We start from the raw sequence: 19,927 nt of genomic DNA, 5'->3' as shown, positions 1-19,927 counted from the left end.
ACTGAGTGACCTGCTATGATCTTGTTCTTCCTGACACTACTATCACATCATTTTTAGAGTTCACATACGCCTTGGCTTATGCTTAAGCAGAGCTAGAGCCTAGATTCTCACTGTTGGGTTATTTCTTCTTCTTATTTATAGACTCTATGCATAACTACATGTTTATATACTTACATGTAGGTAACTGTCTTCGGATTCGGAATACATATATGTAGATGGTCTCCTCCTATTATATAAAGGGTCCGAATAAATGTAGTTACATAGTGGTAGCAGAAGTAGTACGCTCAAGGAGAGCGACCAACTTACTTCTGTGTATAGCTCCGACTATGCTATCGTAAAGTCAAGTAATTCGAATGAGCAGAATATGATTTGGAGTGGGTTACAGCTCAAGTACGGTAGCTGTACTAGGTATATAGCAGGCTACATGTAGTAGCTCCGAGGACTTGGCATTGCGGTCGATAAGGGTACATGCATGTAGCTTTACCTCTTATCACTATCACAACGCGAAATTTTTATGGGAGTGTATGGAAAGGTATTTCTTTCTTTTTACCCTTTTCCTAACTGAAACAATAGAGATATGAAACCACCCACAACTCCGAATGAAAAATCCCGTTCGGCGGTTGCATAAGACCTATTGACAAACCGAAGAAAGAAAAATCATTTATCGATACCAAATACAAATATCATTCTTCCATCATAGCAGCACCTGGGTTGTTTGTTTCCACCTCAGATCATGGCTTCGTATGCAAAGAAGTACAACTTTTAGAACTCCGATCGAACAAAGCCCTAATTTAATTTTTTTTGAAGTTCCCAGATTTGTAAATTTTTTTATTTGATCGTAAGGAAAAAAAAAAAGAACCACATTAACCCCAACCTTTTTACCATCCGGATGTAGCAGCGGCGGGAGTCTCGGTAGCGGTAGCAGTGTCCGCAGCCCAGTCACCACCAGTAGCATCCGCATCCCAGCTCGGCGCAGGGCCAGTAGCCTCGGGAGGAACGAAAGTACCGGATTGGCCGGCAACATCCCAGTCAGCACCGGCGGTGGCAGCAGCAAATCCACTCTCTGGTACAGCTTCTTCAGCACCAGGAACCTTGTCGGCCTCCTCGACAGCCTTCTGGTCCTCAGCCTCGGGGTCGCGGTAAAAGTAAAGATCGGTCATGACATCCCACTCGGCCTCCCTTGAAGGAATGGTTCCACGGAGACGGAGGACTTCACGGGCAAGCATCCACCAGATGAGACCAATGGAGTTACGTGACTTGTTGTTGGTAGGGATGGCAACGTCGACAAACTCGGTGGGAGAGTCGGTATCACACAGTCCAATGACGGGAATGTTGACGTACGAAGCCTCCTTGATGGCCTGGGCATCGGTGCGAGGATCGGTGACGATGATGAGGCGGGGCTCTTTGAAAGAACGAGTGATGTAGTTGGTGAAGTTACCAGGGGTGAAACGACCAGCAATGGCAGTAGCACCGGTGTGGGCGGCGAACTTCAGGACGGCACGTTGACCGTATGGACGAGCGGAAACAGCGCAGATATCGGCCGGGTTGTCAATAGTCGCGATGATTCGGGCAGCGAGAACAATCTTCTCCCTATAAATCACAAAAAAAAGAATGGTTAAACCAAGTTCGCTAAATAGATGTATTTCAAACCGGTAAACTGATGATTGATATAGCTCCGATCGTAGAGAATTAAACTAACCAGGTCTTTCCGATGTTGATAATGTTGATACCGTCAGGCCTTGTCTTCCACACATATGGGTCCATGTGGACCTATTGCCATTTCCAGTCAGCGCTGAAAGCTTTTCCAAAACCCTTTATATCTCCCACTTCTTGATATCCAATGTGTACGCACTTGCAAGTTCTTGGAGCCCATGTGCGCCTGGGCAGCAAGGAGCATCTCAATGTCCTTGTCTGTCGCATCAAAAATCGAGCTGCGTGCCGCCGACATAGTTTTAAATTTCTGGGACGGGATTGTTTTAAGATTGAAATTCGAGATCCCTCCGGGGCGTTAGGAAAACGAGGCAGCTGTCGTAAAAGTGGATGTTGTCGTGATGTTGCCTGGATCTCGCACTGTTGCTGGTTGAGAGGTTGCGGTTGAATTGTGGGCGTAAAATTACAGGGTTAGGTCTAGTGGGACTGTCTTTTTGGCGGGGTGTTGTGTGCGTCAGCCCTGTAGGTACAGCCTCTCATGTGGCGTCTGCCAGTGTGGCTACTATAAAAGCACGTGATTTCTCATCCCACTAACATTCAGTCGTGAGTCCACTTGCCGCTCCTGTAGGTACGATATCCTGCATCTGAGCGAATCGCTTGCCCGACCCATTGGTCCGTAACATGCTGTGTTGTCTATGGTGACGAAAGCTAAGATGAGACTTAGACCATAATATTGACACTGGCGTTGCATTACAATAAGCATAACAGCATTGGTGATAAGCTAGCTAGCACACCCCTTTGTGTGTCCGCTCATCGCTGCCAATGTCAGCAATTGTAGTTTGGCCCTCACCCTCTTACTGCCACTTGAGATACATACACGTAGGTACATGTACCCTTTCTAGGACCATTTATTTCACATGATGTTTAGTTACGCTTCTCCATAATCCCAGCACCTGCAGTGAAACCTCACTTAGAATACAGCGAGAGGTAGAAACAGGGGTCTAAAAACAGGGTTTCTGTGGCTGGGCAAGCCAATAGGGCTCCTCCCATATTTCTACCACAAGCTATATGTACAGCTATCGGTAGAATTATTGCAGAAATGTGGCGTTGGAAAATCGCCCTGCTCTCGGCGTGATCGTCGGTCCCTGTTTCCGCAATAATTCTACCGATAGCTGTATGTACCAGGTGTTGAGGGTAAGTGATCAGAATCTGATAAGTGAATATTGCGGTGAATACGTGTATTTGTCTTATCAGATTCTGATCACTTTTCGCCACACCCTAGTACTGTCGTTCACGGGGTATTGGCGGGTACTGGGTGTTGGCGGATAAGCCTAAAAAGAGACAGCCAAGCCAATTTTTGGCTTCAATCCGCCAACACCCAATATCCGCCAATACCCCGTGAACGACAGTACCTGGTAAATACGTAACCACTGCTGCTATTCGCACTGCCAGGATTCCAATGGCAAACGTCTTTCCAGGATCAAATAGTTGAATGGGCAATGATGTTACGTGTGTGCGTGGTCAGTCTTACCTTCAGCTACTCCACCCCTCAATTCGATGCCCAAGCTCCTATGCTGCGCCACGCTTTCAAAGATATTATCTTAAGCTATTGAAACTATAAATACAGCTCATAATTATCACTATTGACATGCCAAATATCTCTCGCACCGTCCACAATAGAATCTTCATCTCTATCTCCGTACTCCTGCTCGCTGTAACCCCTGTCTTCGTCTTTCCAGGAATCGATAACTCCCCACAACTCTCCACTACCGAAATCCTCAGCCGCATAACGTCGTTCCTCAACCCATTTTCAACCACAAAATACTCAGGCAGCATGACTGGAAAGAAATCGGTGGCTTACTTTGTGAATTGGGTATGTCCCTATTAAACTTGCGGATCAAGGGCCAGTTTTAACGCTAAGCCCACGTATTACAGGGGATCTATGGTCGAAACTATCAACCACAGGGCGTGCCAGCCGAATATCTAACCCATATCTTGTGTGAGTAATGCTAGCGGATTTCCGTGAAACAAAAAAAAAAGACTTCTAACGAGTGGCGTTCTTTGTAGACTCTTTCGCAAATGTTCGCCCAGAGAGTGGTGAGGTGTAAGAGACTCTGATTTCTGGAGCACTTTCAGCTTGACTATATATAATATACTTACATATACACATATAATATCCAGTTACTTGAGTGACACCTACTCTGATCTTGGTATTTTATCCCCTTCAAAGGCATGGGTTTGGTCACACTAACAAATCGTTTTAGAGAAGCACTACTCCACAGATTCTTGGAACGACGTTGGGTATTCAAGTTCTGCTTCTCCCGAATAGCAGAAATGAAAGGATCGGCTAATTCATCTCATTAGTACCAATGTTTATGGCTGTATAAAACAGCTATTCCTACTCAAAAAACGCAACCGTAAACTTAAGACCCTCCTCTCCATTGGGGGCTGGACCTACTCCTGTAACTTTGCAGTTCCGGCGTCGACAGCGGCCGGAAGAGAAAAATTTGCTTCCAGTTCCATAGAGCTATTGAAGGATTTGGGCTTCGATGGTATTGATATCGATTGGTTAGTCCTTATCATGGTCAAACGATGTTGAGGTTTGCAATTCTAATGTTATTGTCATTTATAGGGAATATCCTAAAGGTATCTTTGTTATCCATGTTAATAAAAAACTCCAGGCTAAGTGGGCGTTTGCTGACCTTTAATCTATTTCAGATATTACTGAAGCACAAAACTTCGTACTGCTACTAGCCGAGTGCCGCCGTCAATTAGACGCCTACGCTGCTCGGCACTGTCCTGGAACAAGGCTTCTTCTGACGATTGCTGTAAGAAACTCAAATTATCGCCTATGGTTCTTCCCAAAAGTGATGAATAAAGTTTTCACTAACAATCCTATTGCAACAAAGGCACCCTGTGGTACCGCCAATTACTCTAAACTTCTGATGAGGGAAATGAATCAATATCTCGACTTTTGGAATCTTATGGCCTACGACTTCGCCGGTTCTTGGGATTCATCTGCGGGGCACCAAGCAAATCTATACAAATCACACCAACACCCCGCTTCAACACCTTTTAGCGCCCACGACGCCATTGAAGCATATGTTTCAGGTGGAGTTCCGGCACACAGGATTGTGATGGGTCTCCCACTTTACGGCCGCGCCTTTGAGAATACCAATGGGCCAGGCCACCAGTTTTCTGGCATCGGACCCGGATCCTGGGAGAATGGCGTTTGGGACTATAAGGATCTTGCAAGGCCAGGTGCACACGAGATAGAAGACAAGAATATTGGTGCAAGTTGGTGCTATGATCAGAATTCAAGAGTCATGGTCTCGTATGATACACCAAGTATCGCTGAATCAAAAGCATCATACATCTGCTCAAAAGGTCTTGCAGGTGGTATGTGGTGGGAACTTAGTGGCGACAAGCCGATCACAGACCCAAAGTCGCTGATCAAAACTACCGTTGACACGTTTGGTGGCATCCACGCACTTGAGACCACGGAAAACTTGATCAACTACCCTGCAAGTAAGTATGAGAACTTAAAAAACTGCTTTGGGAGTGAGTAGAGAGAGAGAGAAAGTGGAGGACAGTGTCCTACCATACCAGTTTCTTAGTGGCAGGACTCGTCTCATTTATAGTCACTGTATAAATTTTCTCTATTTTCTTATTTCTCATCCCCTACTTGCTGTATGTAGGAGATTATATATGTACAAGGCTCTGGGATTAAGTGAGTGAACGGATCCACACTAGTTAACACCCCATTTAGTTCACTCACTTAATGCCAGAGCCTTGTATGTGCAATCATAGCAATAGCAGAGATTGTATATTATAGCCACGTGACTTCTCTTTCCATCTCTGGTTCAAAAGAACACTTACCGATCACATTGCATCACTCGGTTCAAGCAGGACCTCTTTCCTCTAAGCTTTGTATCTCGGTCAAAATCCGTCACTCGACATGTTCGCCGCCACGGTCTGTTACCAGACCACTCTCTCAGCAACCACCACACTAGTCTTCGTTATGTAGTCAATCCCCTTGTAGAGATGAACATGAGATATCTAGGAATGAAGTCCTTGACAATTTGACGTGAAACATATTCACATGTAGTTCTGATTAAGTTGACATGGCGCGAAAGTCTTCGTACCAGTTGAATGGATTGGCAACTTGAATTACCTACCTACATGTAGACGTATGTTTAAATTAATCTGACCGGATATAACCTCATCTAAATCTCATTTAACAGCATACAATATATTCACATTGCAATAGTTTTCTTGGGTATCAAACTACGCTACGGTGAATTACCATACTCAAATGACCTTGTAATCCAAACAAAAACCGAGCAGTTAAGCAAAACGACCGTAACATTCCATACATGTTCACTAATTTCCCGCTCAAACCTTGCAATTCCTCACTTCCATGTAGTCTCAAGATCTTCAAACAAGTCAACAAAATGAAAAGGAAAAGCCCGCAATTTAGAAATCTGGTTACCCAGCAAATAGCTCGTGGAACGACGAACGAATTTTAACCTCCAAAAATCAGCCTAGGTATTCTTAGGGTACTCACCCGGGAAGTGAAGGCCACTAATAGTGCTCTGAGACTCCATCCGGGGTGAACTAGGCCTACCTTCTAGAGCCCTTGTCGGGGCGTTCTCAGAAATTGAGGGTGCCCCCACCACAGCTCCTGAGTGATGCCCATGCTCGACAGGGTATTCGTGAATCCCGGTAACGGGATCAATCCCATAGCTAGCGGTAGGCTTACGAGAGGGGGGCCTTCTCTGGAAAGTTGGGCTAGACGGTTTATTCTCGTTAGCAGCGATAACGTTGCTCCAATCAATGTTTGAGAGACTTGAGCTTGGCCCGCCCATTCCTGTGTCGGGTAATCCGGTGGTAGGATCAATTCCGTAGCTAGCTGTTGGCTTACGAGAGGGTGGTCCCCGACGGCGGTTTGCAGAGCTTTGGCTCTTGGCGAGAGCTTCATGATCAGTGTAGTCGTGCCTGACAGACATGCGGCGCTCGACAGCAGGCGGAATTTCGGCTCCAACAGGAAGAAATTCATCGGCTTCCTCGTCCATTGTGTTGTGAACAGGGTGCTATCATGATTAGTGCGATATTTCACAAAAATGTGCCTTTATAGAACTAACCTTCTCATCATAAGACCAGGTAGAAGACTGGCTACCGCTGCGAGGCCTTCCCAATGGCTGTTCTCCATATGAACCACTGAGAGCACCAGCAGCCCCAATGATTGAACGGTCTGATTCACCAGTCAAGCTGGCAGCCCCACGATTGACATTAAGGTCACTTGGGAATCTACCGCCTTCAGGTCGCTTGTTTTCTTGTACAGCAGGTATTGCAAGAGCACTAGCATCAGTGGAGTACGGTATTTCATCGGCTTCATCATTGTCTAGCCCGATATCGTCACTGGTTTCCTCTGGGTTGGTGGTATCGATAGATTCATGGCGACCATGTACTACTCCCGTGACAAACGCGTTGCGCTCGGCGCCAGATACCTCAGTGAGTCTCTTGATATCTGCGTACCACGCAAGCATGGCTTCATGGGATTCGGCACGGAAAACCCAGTTGTGGCCCCTATGTCCTGTTAGATATGAGAGTCTTCGGCCAGACCGGAAAGATAGTAGTTACATATGAAGGACACCTGTTTGACGAGCCTTCAAGATGAATTTGTGAGATGTGGCGCCAGGCTCAGAGTGCTTTCCAAGGGAGGCCTCTGGAAGATAAAGAGACATAACTGGATCAGGATCGCTAGTGCGGTCGGATACTTTGCTAATCGATCATTAGTACATGTAGTTATTAAGAGAGAGAAAAGATGATAAACTCACAACTCGTGCAAATGGGTCGATGACAAGACAAACCTGCGCCATGATTAGTAGATATTTCAGTGTTAAATCTTTACGGAAACATACCACCCGGGCGTGTAAGACTTGAGGTATTTAGACTTCCTCTCCATCAAACCGGAGCGGACTTCGAGAGCAGCAGGGTGTTGATGGCCAGGATATTCAATGTCATTAACAGTTCTCAATGGAACCGACGAACCACCTATTCCCGAATCTCGCTCAACGAAAGCTGACCATTCGTGATCAGCTGGTAGTTGTAGGGTAGATGTGGTTAGCCTCTGTGCAAAGTCATCTTGACCTTCTCCTTCAAGTTTAATAAGTTTGATATAGGTCTCAAAAGACTTTTGGATTTCAACAACAATGATTCTCTCTAGCTCGCGACCGCTGGTTTCGATGTTGATATATGCCTAGTATTTTTTAGAATGTTGTTATCAAGAAACTGATGAGAACTTACTTTGTGAAGATAATTCTCTTCATCAATTTGGCGCTTGAGCTGCCTTTGCAAACCGAGTTTGACTAGGTAAGGGTCTGTCTTCCCGGAGGCGTTTTGTGGGTTTGAGTCGAGAGCAGTGAGAGCCTCTGTTAATTTGATAATCTCCTTACGGGTATTCTCTTTTTCTTTGTCAACATTATTTTTGAAGTCGGGTGACAGTGCTTTGATCTCCTTAATCTTGAAATTGAGGTCTGTCCTCAGGCTATTGAGGTTATTGATGATACTAGCAAGAGTCTTGGTGGCATTATCATTGCTAACATAGAGGTCTTTTTGGAACTCTCGCAAAACGTTGTTTGTTTCCAAGATACCGCCGCTCTTAATAAAGTCTGACGGCTGAATAGTGGTGTTCAAGGTTTGACTGATCTTAGTTACTCCCTTGGCACGGTTCTCATAAGACGCCTGAACCTCGCGGAAATAATTGATGAAATCCTTCAAGACCTTCCTCCATGCTATAATTATGAATGAGCATTCGATATGAATTGGATACTAGAGTAGATATAACTTACCGGAGAATCGGTTGGAAAGTGTTTCAGTGGGGTTGGTTTGAGTGGGGATTGGTGTGTAGAAGACTGAGTTTCTACTCTCGGGCTCACCAACAGAGCCTGACCGGGGTTTTTTGGAACCAGAACTATTCACGGAGTTCTTTCTGAGTGTTGATTGCTGGTATTCATCATTTGCATGAATTCCGACTCCTTCGGCCGGATTAATAGCAGATGTACTGGCCATAGTAGCTAGCTACAGATGAGGTGGCTAGATGCTGGATGATAGATTTGAGATGCCTAGAGGATTGAATGCAGGGAAAGGTGATGAGGAGGAAGAAAGGAAGAAAGGGATGGTAGGTGGAGCGAGTAGGAGCAGCAGAGAATTAAACAGCTGCGGAGATGGAACGAGGCGGACACAAAGAGATAGCTGAGGTGGGGAAGCTATCTGGAGATCCCGCGACCAAAAAAACAAGGAATCAGGGTCTCTGCAGCGGCTAGAAACTCGTGCGAATAAAGATCCGCAGGCTAACTAACGGGATCAGATTCCCTCTCCGCTTTCACTTCTCTCCTTTTGATATAAACCCCACGGTTTCTAGCACAGGTTCGTACAACCCGCACTTATTACTACAAGTGCGGGACTAAGGGCGGGGTGAGTTTCTTGGCATAGTCCCCCCCACCATCTTCATCGACGTCATTCAACCGGAAAAGAGGGGTCTTGCAAGGCTGTGGCCCGTGCTTGAGCCGAGCATCAAGATTGGAACTGTTATGGCGACGACGTTGTTAAAACATTGATATCGTGCTATTGACACATGTTTCGCCGGAAACGGCGCTTTTGGAATAAAAATTCATTCTTCATCTGGTGTTGTGATATAAAAGTCGCTCAAGTGGGGATGTGGGGTTTTGTGCAAATATGTAAGAGCGTTTCAATCGCATCGGTCTGGTGTCCGGCCATCGATGTGAGATATAAGAGATGTTGAGGGAATTTCTGAATGAATGGATTTAATAAAAAGAAGGAAAGGCACCCGGTTTGATAATAAATACAGTAACAAAAAAGGCCCGAAAACCTAGAATGTTTATATGTGGAGTTATGCCCTAAACTTCGCGAGCTTGGAACCTACCTACAGTTGCCATTGAACCCAAAACCGCAGGATCCCTCACACTCCAGCTGTTCTTGTGCTTACCCATCTGTAGGTACATGTAGGTATGTATGTACAGCATGTACATTTCTCTAGTGCAAGCATTAATTACAGATATTTTACTAAATAGGGCTAAAACGTACCGAAGGGCTGGCTTCTACACAAAACGCACGATGTACCTGATTACCGCACATTTCAGTAAGACCCCTTCCCCCTGAGAAAGCATTGGGTAAAAATAAAGGCCATCTCTTTTATACAAGTATTTAGGTACATGTACTGATTGTGTGTACCTCATCAATACATATGTAGGTACATAGGGCAGGTACAAGACAGTATCTGCACATACCTCTGGGAATTATGTAGCTAGGGCTCGTGCACTGTAGCTCCGTACTTTCTAAATACAGTACAAGCAAGCACAGATGGATTCAATATCTCTAAGGAGATAGAGTAAGAGAAGGAGCGTCAATTGCACTTGGGCCCAATCACTGTAGAATATTCCCCTACCTAGCCGTTCCCAAACTCTTATTTTCCTCCCCGTATCTATGCATGCGGTTGAGCACCGATAGGTAGGCACATGTACCTTGTGTCAACTACCCTTTGGTCCCTGGCCCTGCTCTGTTCTGCTAGCAAGATTGTCTGACCGTCCCTCATCGGTCGGTGCACGTCACAAGGACCGCTGTTCTTGGCACAGCCCCAACCTCCAAACCTGGTCAAGTCTCGACATCACAGGAAGAGAAAAACCCCAACACCTTCTTCACTTCACGACACGATTCAACACCACCTGTCAGCATCTTTTTCTCTTGTGAATCTATCTCGAAACCCTTCTTGTCCGCTAGTCATCGTTTAATAACAGATTCATTGTTATTTGTTCTGCTCATATACCATAACATCGCCTCATCTCAACTCGTCACGTCGAATCGCCAAAGAGAAAACATGTCACGAAGAAGCGGAACCACATCAAATGATGCAAATTCCCCCGTTAAAGGTAGTAGCTTCTTTATTCACTGAAATTTCCAGAGTTTATGCTCTCGGTGCCTTCAGCTAACTGTACTGTCCTAAGATGCCGAAACGAAAGTAAAAGCGATAGAACTTGCCGTCGACGATAGACATTTCTCCATGATCCGGTAAGAATATCTCACAGAATCCACTTATCTCTCTACTGCAGGAGGAATTCAAGCAGATCTAACGAATCGCCATAACTCTCATAGCGCGCTACACATGGCCGACCTGATCACTGAACTCAACGGTTTGTTCAATCCCGAAAGAATACTATCAATAGCGGGATTGGTCAGGAGCTAATCATTAATAACAGGTTTTTGCGGCGCAATGAGCATATTCTCATCCCTGCGGTACTGCCTTGGCAGTCCCGATGACCTCTCACAACTCTACATTGCAATGACTTTCATGCCATTTGGACTTTTCTTCGACTTTATGGACGGAAAGGTCGCTAGATGGCGCAAGAAGAGCTCCCTTATGGGCCAAGAGCTGGATTCACTCGCTGACCTTGTTCGTTTCTCTTGTTTATCACCACCACTGTAAATGCTAACATGCAACACTTAGATCTCTTTCGGCATGGCCCCCGCTTCGTGCGCCTTCGCTCTCGGTTTCCGCACTTTTCTTGACACTGTCTTCTTAACTTTCTTCGTCCTCTGTGGCCTTTCTCGTTTGGCACGTTTCAATGTGACAGTTCAAATGCTCCCTAAAGATGCCACAGGAAAGTCCAAGTACTTCGAAGGAACACCTATCCCAACCACACTTTCTATTGTATCATTGATGGCATACTGGGCGTCTAAGGGCTGGCTCCTGGATTCTCTGCCACTTGGAACTATTGGAACCGGATTATTGGAATTCCATCCGGCGGTTTTAATCTTTTGTGCGAGCGGATGTGCGATGGTGTCAAAGTCGATACATATTCCAAAGCTCTGAGTTAGGTCTTATGATAGGTAGTTTTCTTTTGTATTGTCGCGGACCATCTCTGTGGGATTGTGAGAAAACAATTTGCTGGCAGCGCTTGGCCAGATTAAGTTGCTGCGAATCACACTTCACACACTCGTTCTCATATATACCAACTGAGCGGCGATCTTAAAGACTCTGGTTGCCTTTTCCCCCCACTATCATTTCCCCCTGCTTGTATCTGTGTTCTGCGTTTTACTCTTTACGAATTCATTATAACTTCATTTTCTTTCTATTTTTGTGAATTTTAGTTCAATACCACCAGAGTTAGTGGAAGATTTGGGGTGTGAAACAGGGCGTTTAAGGAGATATATCATGCATAGTTTTTGTCTTAGTACCTATGAATGCGGGTAGTATAGTGGGCTGCATGTACGAATAGCTACAAGATAATCTAGAAAGATAAAGCTCCTGAGAAAACCACCACATAAAAATCTGGAGTTTGGGAGGTAATTTGCCTATTGCCATAACATTTGAAATCTAATAAATCTTAAAGAAGCTGCGTCATTGCAAGGTTTAGTAGTGATGTGTCTGATACATCCTAGATACGTGTAGTCTAGAGTAGAATACTAACCAAAAATTTGATTTAGTAATACCAAAGATCCCAACGGACATTACTGCACAGTTAGAACAGACTCGAATTTTGTCCTCGCTCATGCTATGTAACTACATGTACATGTATGTATCTGCTACGTATCTCTAGCTTACATACATGTACATGTATGTAATATGTAGGGCGCATGTTTCATGGTCCCTTGACTTTTAATCTTATCCTACCTCCAATGAAGCCGGAAAACAACCTGTACGTGACCCGAGGGCTCTGCATCTTTGCTAGTATACTCGCTTGTCAAATATGTATTTGCCCAACCAGCAAAACACACTAAAAATCGAGGTTTTCAACAACTCATAAAAAGTCCTATACTAGTAGTTATACCAAAACTGCAACGACCGAGTGTAGTATAATTTCGATAAGGGAGGTTCATGCTTCAAATTCTTGGCCTAATTGAGATACTGGTAAAGGTGGAGAGGAAAGCAATAAAAGGACTTTTAAGACACCCTTCGCCTCGTTCTTTATGGATATGACCTAAAAGTTGCCTGTAGAGTCTTTCAGGTGTCTAGATAAAAGATGCAAAATTTCAGGGGAGATGGGAAAGCTCTCGAGATTCTGTGTGTTTTGCTGGTTGCGCAAATACATACTTGATATGCGAGTATGCAAGTTTGCTAAATGATATAAGTACCTACATACAGTATACCTACATCGTCCTTGGCATGCAATTAATAAATTAAACAAAATACATCGTCCTTGGCATGCAATTAATAAATTAAACAAAATACATCGTCCTTGGCATGCAATTAATAAATTAAACAAAATACATCGTCCTTGGCTGGGGTTAGGGTTCAAATACGAGTGACTCGGTGTGGTTGTAAATGGCCAATTTGAAACATTAGACAATTTACCCCGCAATGCTCGCTTGGATATCAGGTGCACTCTTATAAAAAACGAGTCGATTTATAAAACTACACGCAGGGTTAGGTTAATTATGTTGGGATTCACTGTCATAACCGCTCAAAAGAGACAGGTTACTCTTCTCGGTCTGTGAGATCATTGATACGATTTGATAAATACATGTATATCTGGCCTAACGTTGGGACCGTTGCAATTATAACCTATTCATTCCAATTAAACATGGTAGCTATGGGGACGCAAGGGCGACAGCCCACAAGACGCCACGCGTTCCTGTCTTCTTTTCTGGCGTTATCGTTCTGGAATTTCTAGGACTGTGCCATGGGATAACTACATGTATATGCACTCCTACCATGGGCCCTTACTGATGTGTCGTCATTCCAGTACTAAACAATAACTAAGGAAACCCCTTCTATATTGAATGAGCCTAGCGGACCGGGAGTGTTTGAATATTAGAAGGTTTCAGTGTAGAATAAAGGCGAACAGAGATCTTCAAGCGCTTACTTTACAAGCTAGTAATGATTACAAGAAATCAGAAAGCCCCTCGTTCTATACAAGTATTCTATCAAGACTTAGGTATCGTGCTGGTTACGTTTACAACTAATGTAGTAAAAAAGGAATAGGTGCGAAAGTCGACGTCATATAGCTGAGGTGAGTGATGCAACATGATCAGGGAAACAGATAATTTAAAGTTTAGTAGTGTCTGGTTCGAAAAATAACTTTATTGCCAAAAACTTACATGTATGTAGTAAGGTTCTTTATGTTAGCGCTGGCGTTCGCGCGCTATGAGCTATGCGGGGAATCACTCCTACGAGGCCGGTAGACAAGGGGAAGGGTCCTACTCCCTTTCAACTGCCACTCCGGCCACCAATATCGCCTTGACTAATAATCGATTCAATAAATAGCAATGCATGGTAAGGGTAATAGTGAGATAGAAGTCAAGTTTAAGCAATCGATGAGTTAGTAGTAGTAGCAAACCCCAATTAACCACCTTTCCCCCAAGCTCTTCTTGAGTAATATGTCCCGCAGTTGCACCCCCCAACTACCTCAATCCATATCCATATAAATACAAAAGACTATCGTGAGAAGAAAAGGAAGTTGCGAGTTATACAGATGGAAGACGGTAAAGAGAGATGCTCTAATAACGCACGTGAAATGAGGAATAAACAATGGGGCCCCAAAAAAAAAAAAAAAAAAAAAGGGATCACAAGGGGAAAAACGAACGATAAAATACACACACACAAAAAAAAGAAAAAGAAACAAAATAGGGTCACAAAAGGAATGCAAGAAATGTGATAAAATAAAAGTGCTTAAAAACAGGATCCACCGATGTCCCCTTTGTCAACCATGCCCACCTGATATCAATAGAAATAAATAAAGGAAAATGATATATAAGAAAGAAAAAAATAAAATCCATCCTCCTAGAACGATTTATCCCGCAAAACCCGCCAATTGCCATCTACAGTTGACTACAGAATAAAACTGGATCCGGGAGAACAAAAAGGATGACATGGGTAGAATAGTGGGGGAAGAACTACAGATAGGAGCTACAGAAGAAAAAAACCCAACGATTTAGCCTTTCTTAGGCCTCAATAAATAATAACCTTAGACTGATCATTTCTCTAATTTCCATCTGGGTTTGTAACCTGTATCAAGCATATTAGTAAAAAAAAAAAAATTTGAATTAAGTGCCAAATTTTGGAGAATGATAGATTTACCTTAAGAATCCTTCGAGAATAGTCCTGGTTATCTGCAATGCTTCCGACACTGTCCCTCCTTTGAATCATTACGGGATCCAGCCGATGATCCTGTTCAGGCTTCCTTGCAAACTCCCTTGCTGCTGCAGATTTCCTGTATTCCTCCTCAACCCTCTCTCTTCTTCGCTTCTTCATCAGGAAGAACGCCCCAAAACCAATAGCAGCAACTACAAACACTCCAACGACTACTCCAGCGGCAACACCTGCTGTATTGACTGAATTTGAAGGTTCGGATGTAGCGGTGGCAGAAGGCGATGTAACGGGCGCTGCGGTAGTTGATGCTGCTGCCGTGGATGAGGTTGACGAAGCAGATTCTAAGCAGTATATCAGTATAAGGGCCCTTCGAATTGGCCCACTTCACTAACCGGTTGATGTGCTTGTAGCAGAGGATGAAGAAGATGAAGGCGCTGGGTCCTCATCAGGAGTGCCATCTTCCAAACCTGTCAGGTACACTGAGAAATATGTGCCCAAGCGAGTACCACCTACATAACGCGTGAGCCAACGTTCGAAAAGTACTAGTTGTGTAATGAATATGTGTCCCTACATGTTTCTGTTTTATATCCAGGACAGGATTGTTTGCAGTCGCTGTCGTCAACTTTATAAATATCGTTGGGAAGTGTTTGTGAGCACAAGCAAATTGTTTCGTTCGTCATTGCCTGTACCGAGTATCCTGGACCACCAGCGGCTTTCGCGTCGTCTACACATGTTACTCGGCATGCGCCCCTCGACTGGAAGTCGTCCTCTCCCTTGACTACCAAACTCCCTTGGTTGCTATAACAGGCGTAGAATGTGGCATCTGCACCGAGAGCCAGCTGAAAATACCCGCTAAGAGCAGCAAGCACCAATGTTGATAGGTGCTTCATTGTGTACTAGTTGGTGGTAGTGGTGGTGGTGATGATGGTGAACGCAGAGTGTAGAGTAATGCGACCGCTTGAGATAGTGGGAGCCGGAACGGCTAGATGATATGCTGTTGCTGGCCACCCCGTCAGTTAGCACTAAAGGGAATGAGGAGGGGCAGCAGCAATGGTAATAAAAATAAAAAATAAATAAAGAGGCAAAGAGTAATTGTAAAGATGTGGAGAAGAGGGTAAACGGTGAACTCAGGGGGAAAGAGATAGAATAGACTGAGGACTAGGATGACAAACCAAATAAGGCTCAGCAAGGGTTCATTCACTCGTCAACTGTAAACGATCGGATGCGAAGCAGCGCGACGCAGGAACGGCTAGCTGACGACGACGACTATAGCGAGCGGCTCCTCCACTTCCCCTGTGTTGAGGGAGGGGCAAGACGAGGGACAGTTGAAAGCAAACGAACTATGTATGTGTATGTGGTGTACAATACACAAGAATGAGCGAAAGGGAGGATATGGGAGGAGGATCAAGCCAGGTCAGGAGGAGTAATAGTAATAATACGAAAAAGAAAACTGAGGGAGAATAAGGGTTCAGGTTCAGGGAAAAAGAGCGAAGAAACAGATAGAAAGGACAGACTGGGGTTGAACGTGGAGACAGACAGCAAAGAGCGTGAAGAGTGAAGAGGGAAAAAAAAAGAGGGAAAGGGAAAGGATGCTTCTGCTGCTGTCAGAGACTCGGATGAGGCCGTCTAAGGTTCCCGCCTAATACACCAAAACGGACAGGAGAACACAGACTGCGAACGAACGGTCGGTGTTTTACCCAGGGAAAAACCACAAACAAAGCTGACAACGAGCGTGTATGATGACTACTGTCAAAACTTCTTCACAAACAAAAAGAGTGTGATATGTTGTGTTGGGAACTGACGATGAATGATGATAATGGTGGTATTGGGGTCATGGAAATCACTCTCTACGAAATACAGGAAGGGGGTGACCGGACCAGGGTTGAACAATATGTATGCGAGAATGGCAAAAGCGGCGACTTTCCGGAGTTGTTGCCCCCCAACGCCCAGCTCTCCTTTGACAGAGGCTGTGCGGGTGGACGTGCCGCGCAGGGGACCGCAGCATCCACACCTCTGTTACCTGTAACCTCCTTCCTCACTTCAACTCTATTCCGACAAGCCGGCTAACCGCGTACATTCAAATCAGCTGCAATACATAACTACTGTACATACTGTACCTACCTGCGCTCTCTATATACAGTTACTAAACTTGAAAAGATGTTCTCGTAGGGAGCAAATGCATATTAAAATCCTTCTTCCACATCTCAGGATCACCTCGATCCTAACCTCATTTCCCATAGTGTCAAACGTCTCAGTCATGCCCTTTACTGGTTATTCCCTTAAAACCATCCTTATCACCCGAGATTACCCTTCCAGGTTAACCTCTGGTTATCAGTGCTTAGAGTGCCTGAGAAGAGGCAAAAAGGGAAAAGGGCGAGTGTGTTGATACAAATTGAAACACTGCCCGAACATGTTGCAGGGGTGTATCAACATTTGATGAACCGACAAAGCGGCGCTGACAGTATGATTCGTGTGCAGAAATCAGGAACCGTACAGAGCGGATCCACACACCCGCAGCTAGTCTACCACACCTTTTGCTTGAAATAGAATGACCTCGTGTTAAAGCTGCCAAGAGATCTCGCGTTTGGTTATTGGTACGCGTTCAGCGCCCTATCTTGAGATTGACTTTTGCATTATCATTTCTTCAGAAAATAATATATATCCTCCTCTTTGTTTCGTCGTCGTTAAAGATACTAATAATGTGAATAACCCACTCCTTTAAATTTCCACAAACCATATCAGAGCAATACGAAAATGAAAAATAAAATAGAGGGGATATCTTACACCGCAGAACAAATCCTTCAAGGCCTATGAAGGTAAAACAGGAGGCGAATAAGTGTAAGTTAGAACAACAGAATATACCTTCCCTAAAATGTAACCCACAGAACCGAAACACCCGCAAAAAAACCCCACAAAAAGCAAATATACACCTCATAAATTCTTTAATTCTTTCTTCATCTCACGACACAAGTTCGCCGCCCAACTCCATGCCTAAACCGGTATGTCTCGTGCCTCCAGACGGAACTGAAGGGGAACCTGTTGGCGGGGCAAGTTGATCAAAGTTCAGACGTCGACGAGCAGCAGCAATAGGAGTGCCTCGTCCTTTTACAGGAGTACCTCGTCCTGCAACAACAGAGCCGAAAGCACATTGAGCGGGTGAAGGGGTGATATTGACGAAATCCGCAAAATTGAAACCTGTTTGGGGAGTTCGGGGGGGGCCTCCTCCTGGGGTATTCATAACAGAAGATGGAAGAGCAAAGGATGATGGCGGTGTGGTTGGAGCGATGTTTGTCTTGGACATGGCACCAGCCGGGGACGGAGACGTGGCGAGGTATATCAAAAGATCGGCACCAACCTCCCCACCTTGCTTAGTCCCTGGTTTTGCAATCCGTCGGGGCGGGGTGCGGGGAGGGCTTGAGTGAAACGCGGGCTGGAATTCATAGTCATCTTTGTCTCTCTCCTCATTGCCGTATCGGTATCCTGGGGAAGATTGGACTGTGCGGTTGTGGTCCCTCCACGATTGCCGGCGCTTGGAGGGTGGTTGCTGGAAGTCCGTGGAAGTTGAAGGCCGCCCACGCTTCTTTGAGTTCCGGAAATTGGGAAGAGGTCCGATATCAGACGATTGACTCCCCCGTCGTTTATGGGGCTGTCCGTTTATCGGCTTATTTTTCCTTAACCACTCGAGCTCATTTTCACTAAAAAGTGAAGCACCTGGTGATGGTGACTTGTCTCCTGATGATGGCCGTTGACGTTTTCGCTTCAAATCCTCCTCAATCTTGGGTTCGATGGTGTCTAGGGTCAAGTTTTCCCAACCTTTCTTCGTCTTGAAGTTGGCAAGTGCAAGGCGGTGCTGTAGTAATCGGGCAATCTGAGAAATATGAGCGTTAGCGAGGGTTCTCGAAAAAAATGAAAAGCGGCCAAGTGAGCATTGTCAAGGCGGTTGCGTTGTGGGTTACTCACCCTCGATACTTCCGCACGCCTAATAACTTTCCTCATTACCTCCTTAGTTTGCTTTTCCGTCCAGGTCTTTGAGGCAGTGGACGAAGACATTTTTTCCGTCAAACGACAATGAGAGAAGTGTTCTTGAAGTAAAGGGACAGACTATGGTGAGAACAGAAATAGTATGCACTCCTGGATCGTAACCCGTCGGCAAGGAACGCTAAACCCTGCAAGGGCGGAGAAATTTTAAGGAGGCGGGCGGGAACGGCGAGGGGTCAGTGACCGGTTTGTTGGATGAGTTTGATATGTACCAACCTCCTGTGACTCTTGGTGGTGCGAGTTGTTCGGAATACAGACAATGAGATGATATATCGATAGGGTGAGCTGGCAAGAACGAGAGGAATGCTAGTATCTTTTTACTTCCTTTTTTTTCCTCAAACTCACTCTAAATATCTCTGCTGTACATGCCCCCTATACTCTTATTCCTTCTTTCCTTAACCAAGTATATTTATTTAGTATTTGGTCCTGCGGGGAAATATAGATAATACCATTAGATATTCCGATGCTGTTGCTAGGCAGTGATAAACAAATTCCAAAGTAGATAGCGGGAAAGCATGAATGGGAAGTTTATTATCGCTAAGTCTAGCCTCTCAGCCCAAGGCTGCGCAGCAACATAAAATAGCCAAGACCTATCATGCTGTGTTTACACCCAGCTTCTCAATTCGATTGTTTTATTTACATCTCGAATCGGGGCATACTATTTCAAGCTGGCCTGACAGGGTTCCTTCCGTGGTGACGTAACTTTGGCGCGCGTGGAGGCTCCGCGAGCAAGCCGCAAGCAATCTCGCGCGTAGGGCAGAGGGAAATGTCTAAACCTCCACCAACGACTGGTACATGCTGCAGCGACTTCTCAAGCTAGCTAACAGGCCTTCTGAAGTAGCTTGATATGGAAAACATTGGTCACCTTCGGGACCTGATATGGGTAACTGATAATCGCCAGTCGCATCCCGCCTCAAGTAGGCTCCCCGATCCCGACCCCGGAAGCTGAAGCCTCATTTCCCTTTCCCCTCGGGACCAGTACATATTGCAGCCCAGAGATATGGATTGCAATATTGCTGGGTGGTGGTCTACGTAACTGCTAGGAGCGGAGATGTTCACATAGCGCTGGAAAAATAACTAGGAGGCCACCTGCCATCTGTTATTCTTAAAACCTTTCCTCCATCTCAA

The 19,927-nt window shown here is 45.1% G+C and overlaps 6 protein-coding genes across 6 annotated transcripts; 2 read left to right on the top strand and 4 right to left on the bottom strand.

Moving 5' to 3' along the window:
• Positions 1-878: 878 nt before the first annotated feature.
• Positions 879-1,948, bottom strand: LAJ45_04235 (uncharacterized protein; the record flags this gene model as incomplete). The annotated part of the gene is made up of 3 exons (XM_046113815.1): positions 879-1,590; positions 1,700-1,770; positions 1,853-1,948. 3 exons carry the CDS (start codon positions 1,946-1,948, stop codon positions 879-881), a joined length of 879 nt encoding a protein of 292 aa, XP_045972917.1.
• A 1,350-nt stretch (positions 1,949-3,298) lies between these two features.
• LAJ45_04234 (uncharacterized protein) lies at positions 3,299-5,219 on the top strand (the record flags this gene model as incomplete). Its single annotated transcript, XM_046113814.1, has 9 exons — positions 3,299-3,523; positions 3,586-3,649; positions 3,718-3,754; positions 3,832-3,860; positions 3,915-3,951; positions 4,015-4,218; positions 4,283-4,296; positions 4,369-4,478; positions 4,560-5,219. 9 exons carry the CDS (start codon positions 3,299-3,301, stop codon positions 5,217-5,219), a joined length of 1,380 nt encoding a protein of 459 aa, XP_045972916.1.
• An 859-nt stretch (positions 5,220-6,078) lies between these two features.
• On the bottom strand, positions 6,079-8,724 carry LAJ45_04233 (uncharacterized protein; the record flags this gene model as incomplete). Its single annotated transcript, XM_046113813.1, has 11 exons — positions 6,079-6,085; positions 6,143-6,180; positions 6,278-6,280; positions 6,413-6,441; positions 6,500-6,743; positions 6,795-7,239; positions 7,294-7,434; positions 7,491-7,523; positions 7,575-7,912; positions 7,960-8,447; positions 8,505-8,724. 11 exons carry the CDS (start codon positions 8,722-8,724, stop codon positions 6,079-6,081), a joined length of 1,986 nt encoding a protein of 661 aa, XP_045972915.1.
• Positions 8,725-10,549: 1,825 nt separating this feature from the next.
• On the top strand, positions 10,550-11,542 carry LAJ45_04232 (uncharacterized protein; the record flags this gene model as incomplete). Its single annotated transcript, XM_046113812.1, has 5 exons — positions 10,550-10,601; positions 10,677-10,740; positions 10,825-10,862; positions 10,929-11,122; positions 11,177-11,542. 5 exons carry the CDS (start codon positions 10,550-10,552, stop codon positions 11,540-11,542), a joined length of 714 nt encoding a protein of 237 aa, XP_045972914.1.
• A 3,111-nt stretch (positions 11,543-14,653) lies between these two features.
• LAJ45_04231 (uncharacterized protein) lies at positions 14,654-15,651 on the bottom strand (the record flags this gene model as incomplete). The annotated part of the gene is made up of 4 exons (XM_046113811.1): positions 14,654-14,677; positions 14,750-15,102; positions 15,154-15,270; positions 15,333-15,651. The coding sequence occupies 4 exons, from the start codon at positions 15,649-15,651 to the stop codon at positions 14,654-14,656; spliced, it is 813 nt and encodes a 270-aa protein (XP_045972913.1).
• A 1,754-nt stretch (positions 15,652-17,405) lies between these two features.
• On the bottom strand, positions 17,406-18,811 carry LAJ45_04230 (uncharacterized protein; the record flags this gene model as incomplete). Its single annotated transcript, XM_046113810.1, has 4 exons — positions 17,406-17,477; positions 17,546-17,569; positions 17,730-18,629; positions 18,722-18,811. 4 exons carry the CDS (start codon positions 18,809-18,811, stop codon positions 17,406-17,408), a joined length of 1,086 nt encoding a protein of 361 aa, XP_045972912.1.
• Positions 18,812-19,927: the final 1,116 nt, after the last annotated feature.

Source organism: Morchella importuna (assembly GCF_003444635.1).
Source record: "Morchella importuna strain M04M26 chromosome Unknown Morimp01GS010, whole genome shotgun sequence".
Lineage (NCBI taxonomy): Eukaryota > Fungi > Ascomycota > Pezizomycetes > Pezizales > Morchellaceae > Morchella > Morchella importuna.
Note: the sequence above shows the minus strand (reverse complement) of the source record. Positions and strands in the feature narration are given on the sequence as shown.